At 40.3% G+C, this 7,244-nt stretch overlaps 1 protein-coding gene across 1 annotated transcript; it reads left to right on the top strand.

Annotated features, from left to right (window-relative positions):
- Window positions 1-6,046: 6,046 nt before the first annotated feature.
- LOC116044596 (olfactory receptor 51I2-like) lies at window positions 6,047-6,985 on the top strand. Its single transcript, XM_031291925.1, has one exon. It carries the CDS (start codon window positions 6,047-6,049, stop codon window positions 6,983-6,985), a length of 939 nt encoding a protein of 312 aa, XP_031147785.1.
- Window positions 6,986-7,244: the final 259 nt, after the last annotated feature.

Here is a 7,244-nt window from a genome sequence, read left to right as displayed (position 1 = left end):
GTATTGAAAGAAAATATATTTCTATTGTTGGGGTTTATTTATAGAACAATGCTAACATAAATATAAGAATGTGTAACTCACTTTTGGTTTTCAAAAGAATAGTTTATAAAGCTATTTGTTGACGGTAGCAGATTTTTATTTCATTATTACTGTTATGTTTTACTTCTGGAGGGTATTTTAATGAGAAGGTAGGATAGGCTTATATAAGCATCATGCTTTGCCTGTGCCTTTCAGTCAGTAGGCTCGTCCAAGATGAACTGCGCCTTGCCAGTAAAGTGGAAGAGAGCAGGCGGCGGTGACAAAAATCCGCTGTCAAGTCGGACAGTTTCCAGCCGTTTCCAGCAGCCTTCAGGCTGAACAGGAAGTCACACACTCAAATCATGTTTGGTCCGATTTAATAAAATGCTATCAGACCCATATATCAGCCTGTACTCAGTCTCCAGTATTATGACAGAGTAGCTGTTAAAATGATCTACATGCGATCTGTTGCTGATGTCAATAAACAGACTGTAGATGATCCGTAATCTGAATGCTAACGGGATGCTAACGGGAGGTGATGGCTTGGTAGCATCAAAATGGCGCCATAGGAGCTACCAAGGGGGACAACCCGAACCTCCTATGGCGCCATTTTGATGCTAATAAGCACTCACCCCCGTTAGCATTCCATTGACTGCCATTCATTTTGACGTCACTTTGACAGCGAACAACTTTACATCTGAAGCGTTTAAAGACTCTATTTGTCCATTGTTTATTTCTAAAGAAACACGACAATGTATAAAAGGCTCCATTACCTTGTATCTCACGTTATGGCTCCGTAGCAGACGTTTTTATAAAAATAGGCTAACGATTGTGTCATAACCACGCGACTTCCTGTCGCACAGTAGAGGAATTACCGTATAGTACAGGAGAAGCTCGCAGGCAGTTTGGACTTACATTAGCTGTTTAAGTTTAATTACTAATGCTAATTAGCATTTTAGTTAGCAATAAATAGCCTGTGCCTATGTTATCTCCTTACATATACCTACGCTCTCCATCTCTGCAATTTTCGGAATGATTGAGATTTCTCTTGGCACAGCTACCAGAAGACTTACAACTTTCAGACAGGTTGCTCACGTCACATTTACGTCTTCGAGCTCAGTTGGAGGCTGCGCACTAACCCTAGCCATCACCGGAAAAGTGCTTCTAATTGGCCTTCACTGGTCTCCGTCCAGAGCAGCGGGGTCTGTTGCTCCATTATATATATGTCAATGGCTTACCCCCTTGTGGTAGACGCTCCAGAATGATGCGTCATCTTGAAATACGTTAGCCGGTGTTGTGCCGAAAAAAGACTGTCTGCCGAAATACGACTGCACGCCGCTAGAGGGCAATGTTGGTCAGTCTAAATAGTTATGTGCACCAATATTAACCAGGTCACTTTTGAAGAGCTTCAGCCCCAAATGTTTTTATTGTAGCCCCGAATGTCATTAGCCTAGTTGTTTTAAGCAACACAAAGTTTAAGTTCCCGTGTTGCCGTGACGTGACGTTAAAAATGGTTCAGGCTCAAACTCACAGAGCTCTGGAGCAGACCCGTGCGTCGCTTTGTGTCTGTTCTGTATATAAAATGTAATAATGTAAATGTAATAAATGTGACTGAGGTCTACTAAAAGTCCTGAAAAGTTTGAAAAAAATACAGTTTGAAAAGAATACAGAAGCCAATTGGGTGATTGTCAGATGTTGCTGTCCTGAGTTAGGGGGGGGGGGGGGCAGTCACATTTCGGCAGGTCCCATATAGGCTACCCCTGCCAAAAAAAGGACTGCACCCCCATAACTCAGGATTGCAAAGGCTGACAAAGACAAAGCTTTCAGGACTTTTAGTAGACCTCATAACATGCAAGTATAGCAAATTTTGTGATTGTCAGACGTTGCTTTCCTGAGTTGGGGGGGGCAGTCACATTTCGGCAGGTCCCATATAGGCTACCCCTGCCAAAAAAGGACTGCACCCCCATAACTCGTTACTGTAACTTTTAAAATAACATTTTATTTACTCTTGGTTTGGATATCAGGACAACATGACCAACATTGCCCTCTAGCGGCGTGCAGTCGTATTTCGGCAGGCAGTCTGTTTTCGGCACAACACCGGTAAGGGACATACAGGCTATACTGCTCCGCCTTTCGCGTTTTCGACTCACAGCTGCTGCTAATGGGTATCGTAGCTTCCCGGCCCCGGCAAGTTTGAAGAAGGAAACATGGAGGACCACAAGTATTCAAAATCCAAATTTCAGGAACAGGAGTCTTCTTCTTTGCCCAGAAAAAGAAAAAGGATATTGAAAAGAGCAATAGACCGGCGTTATCAGAAAAAAAGAGTGAACATTTGAGCTGCTTCGGACACACACACACCAAATCCCAACTAATGAATTATCCTCCGGACCGCTGCAGTCTCCTTTCTCTCTCCTTTCCGTCAGGTAGCGCGCGTGCCCGCTTGTGGTGTGAAGCGAGCGTCCGCGCCACTCTCCGACGTGAACTCATCCATGAACTCCAACAACCACGGCTGATATTGCTGATAGACGGCCTTTTGTACACCTTCGCTTTTTGAACCGTGACGGCTACCGTAGCTGCAATACTGCGTGGCGAGAGAGAGTTGATTGCGATATATGATCTCAACGCTAGATGGGAGTAATTCTTACACAATGTAGCTTTAACTAACCATTCGTTACTCATTCATTCCTCATTCGTTCCTCATTCGTTAATCTTTAACTACCTACTTTTCTGTGTACCTTATTGTAAAGTGTTACCAAAAAAGTATTTCACTATAAAGAAAAAGAAAAAGCAGGAATAGGCTAAATAAATAAATACTCCTATTATTATAAATACGCATTTATGGTGCGATGTTTGACTAGGTTTTAAATCGGACATGTCATTCATCACACTGCACGAGTTCAGTGACCAGCAGTGTCTCTAGAAATCATGTCACTTTTAGTGCAAAGTACATTGAATAAAAGTGGCGATGAAAGTTTGAGACCATCAAAACTGTGTCTACAAATGTGTGAGGTCACAAGCTCAGTCATCTGTGTCTTTCCAAACCACTGACTAAACATATTGTTGGCTGTGTGTTTGTCAAAGTTTGTTTTTCATTCTCTTGACCATTTGCTAAACTGAAAAGTCTCTTTGTTTTGGTCTGGTTACCCAGGATTGCCCTCCAGGGTAGCAAAGCGTGTTTAATTGCACGCGAGGGAGAATGGAGATAATGGCCTGTTGACCATTTCCAACTTTGTTATTCTACATTAATAGCCTTTGAAAAATAAACTACCATCCCATGGGCTCTCATTAGTGTTGACATCATTAACCATTGCATATTTATCACATCTTATGTCTTTTCACATTTTCTTTCACAAAAACGCTCTGTGTTTCAACACCTGGTGGAAATACATTAGGGATGTCAGGCCAATGGTGGCCAATAAGGAGGAAGGAGGACTGAGGGACTAATACAAATCATTACAGTAACCTTACATCACTTATGGCCTTTGTGTGTACGTGTGTGTGTGTGTGTGTGTGTGTGTGTGTGTGTGTGTGTGTGTGTGTGTGTGTGTGTGTGTTACATTACATCAGGTGCTTTGTTTTTCTTCTGATCCCTCTGAGTAACCTAAAGATTTTTATTTTTTTAAGATCATTTTTTTTGGGCATTTTTAGACCTTTATTTTCACAGGACAGATGAAGACATGAAAGGGGAGAGAGAGGGGGAATGACATGCAGCCGCTGCTTTGAGGAGTAAACCTCTATGTATTGTGCACCTGCTCTACCAACTGAGCTAACCCAGCCACAAACCTGAAGATTTATACACGGGTGTGTACAGAAGCTATTGTTAAAGTTTACAGGTCCTTGCAATTCTTTTCTAATCAATCATTTCTAGAGAACAGCCTTTCCTAATGCCTGTTTGCCTGGTTGCATTATTAGATGAACAATCCTTGCACACCACTATAGGTATACAAAAACACACATTCATGGATTATAAAGAAGTGACTTGAATCAACATAATGCTTAAAACGAAAAAAAAAAAAAAGAAAAGAGCTGGTTTGCCTCAAGGAGAAGTTTTATCAGTATTTTTTTATTTGAAACAGAGATCATCTCAGAACCTATTGGACTGGTTTCCGCATTTATTTGCTTGCTAAAGAACAGAAGCGATTAGGATCCAACCTTTAGGGGGGGCTCAGCGCCTAATGAGAATATGACACGGATACAGTGCCTTGCAAAAGAGTTAACCCCCCTGCTAAATCAGTAATTTCATTATCTGATAATCTCTGAGCTAGCTACTGAACAACAACGTCAGCAGACGTTTTTTGACACTATTAATACTATAATGGTACTAAACCTGACACTTTTTAAGTCACAGTAATAACCAATTTGACACAACGTTCTAACATTCAGTAATTTTAGTTGCTTACGTTTCAATTTGTATTCTAATCTGCGCCATGAAATTACCAACTTCTTCTCTGGGGACTATCAACGTTAAACTTCACAAGCGCACTCTTGCTCTCCCTCAGACAGATCAGATAGAGCGAGACTCAGCCAAAGGCGGGAGTCTGGCACAACCAACTCTGATTGGCCAAAACGATGTTTCTGTTAACCCTTTCCTGGACTGGGTTACAATTTACAGGTGCATAGCATTAGCAACAGACACACAGGATATTAAACCTGTTTCAATCCCTTTGAACCTGTTATTGTTTGTCCTCTGTCACTAACAGACAAGTTTGCAACTCTAACTTGAAGCACAAAAAAGTTTTTTACTATTCTATTTTTTAGGGGGGCTGAGATGAAATTGGCTTGAGCCAAAAAGGGTCTAAAATCGCCCATGCTAAGTAAGTCTGATATTTTTCTTAATGTCAACAAATCCCATGAAAACAAATAAATTGATCTTGATAGCAAGTAGGCATATTGTCTGTGTAATGACAGTCTGATATAGAGTATTCCTCTGTGCCACACGGCCCTACTGTTGTCCAAAACTATTAAAAACAGCTGGTAGCTGGTAGCTGCCGTCCGGTGAGTGTATTCAGCCAGGCTTCTGTGATAATCATCCCGACAACAATCGACGGAGCAGCGGTGGTGTGGCTATGTCCTCCAGAGGACAGGTCATGTCACGTCTTGAAGTTTATTCCCCCCCCAAAAAAAGCAGTACTGCGGTAGTAGCTGCTAGCTGCTAGCTGCCGGCATTAAAGCATTTGAGAAAAAAAATAGAAAAAGTTTCAAAAGAGTGACTAAACTTTGACAGTCTGTGATTATCCATCAACATATGTTCCTCTGATGTTAACTAGTCAAAATAATTCATAATTTCATTTTTTTGTACTCAAAATGTAGGCATAATTTCATATAAATGAGGTTTATTGATCATGAATTCCAAAAATAAGTGTAAAACTAGTGGCAATAAGTTGGTGTTAGTGGTGTATATTTTAGTGGTAGTAAAAAAAATTAAAAAACAACTCAAAAAACGTCGAAAAAAGTGACTAAATACGTCAAAAAGATGTTCATCTTTGACCCAGAAGGACAACACGTTGCATGGTCGGCGGTAAGACAACACAAGGGTTAATGTGTTTTGCACACAAAGTTTCCATTCTGGATTCCCCATGGAGTGATGACTGCAGTGATATAACTATGTGTGACAAGTAAAGAGGTTCTCAGCTGCTCCTGTGAAACCACAGCAGGCACACACACACACACACACACACACACACACACACACACACACACACACACACACAGACAGACAGACAGCATGAAGACCATTGAGGACTATGTATGCATTAAATCGAACTGAGACTCTAGCCATTCTAATCTAACATACTTACTTTTGAAGTTGGTGTTGATTAAGAATATTGTTTAATATTAGAAATATGTTTACATATGTTTGTAATCCTCTCCGCATCATTTATTACTCTGTTTTTTTGTTTGGTTAGCTCTTTCTAAATGTCACTGCCTCAATTTGCAGGAGTTGCAGATGCATTGTAACTGTTGACAAGATCCAACTTTAAAATTGTCTTTATTTATAAAACAATCTCTGCTACTGTCTATGGGGAAAATGGAAAACTACACTTATCCTCCTTATTTTAACCTCACCATGTTTGGGAACATAGGCAACTACCGCTACCCAGCATTTGTCCTGTGTCTCCTGTTGTATGCTTGTATTATCTCAGCTAATCTTGTCATCATAGTGGTGATATCACGAGAGAAAACCTTACATGAGCCCATGTATATTTTTGTTATGTGTCTTTCTATTAACTCTCTGTACGGCTCCGCCGGCTTCTTCTTCCGATTTCTGAGAGACCTTCTGTCTGATACTCATTTGATCCCAAGGTCAGCTTGTTTCCTTCAGATCTACGTCATTTACACCTATGCATCCTATGAGCTCACTATCTTAGGTATTATGGCTTATGATCGCTATGTTGCTGTATGTCAACCTTTACATTACCACATCAAAATAACCTCCAAGATGGTCTCTAAGTTGATTGCCTTTGCATATGTCTATCCAGTCTTTTCTCTTGCAGCCTGTGTTTATCTGTCCTCCAGACTTCCATTGTGTGGCAATACGATACCTAAGGTATTCTGTGCCACATGGCCTGTTGTAAAATTGTCATGTGTCAGTATTGTGATCAATGACCTTGTTGGCAGGTTTGTGTCCATAAGCACAGTCTTTCTGCCCCTGGCTTTTGTCCTGTATACTTATGTAAGAATTATTCTCCTTTGTAGGAAACGCTCTTCAAAGTTCAGGAGCAAAGTGATACAAAACTGTCTGCCACACATTATTACATTCGTCAACTATTCCATTACTGCGTTTTGTGATGTTGCGCTCAGCAGAATCGATCTTGAAAATCTGAATCCATTTCTAGCAGTCATTTTATCACTTGAGTTTGTTATGATTCCTCCCATTGTGAATCCTGTTGTGTATGGCCTGAAGTTACCAGAAATTAGAAAATGTTTGTCAAGGATGTTATCATGTTCGAAACATGACAGACCTTAGAAATAAGAGTAGCATGTGCTGAAAAGATAAGTTGTCTGAAAATTGTCTAGACTGAGTTATTTAATCATTATGTTCAAACTGGCTGCAGTAGTGATGTGTGTCATAGTAAAGAGGTTGACTACTGTGATACAATGGATTTGTTTTAATCTGTAATTTAAATCAATGTGTAGAGATGTATTTTGAATTTGATATTTAAGTCTTTTTTGTTGTTGAAAAAAACATAATCACGTCCACTGTATTTAGTGTTGTACTAAACAAA

Source organism: Sander lucioperca, chromosome 8, assembly GCF_008315115.2.
Source record: "Sander lucioperca isolate FBNREF2018 chromosome 8, SLUC_FBN_1.2, whole genome shotgun sequence".
In the NCBI taxonomy this organism is placed as follows: domain Eukaryota; kingdom Metazoa; phylum Chordata; class Actinopteri; order Perciformes; family Percidae; genus Sander; species Sander lucioperca.
This window is presented reverse-complemented; position numbering and strand designations above follow the sequence as displayed.

Excerpts from the sequence above, each read along its gene's own strand:
- LOC116044596 (XM_031291925.1), top strand. The coding sequence starts at position 6,047 with ATGGAAAACTACACTTATCCTCCTTATTTTAACCTCACCATGTTTGGG.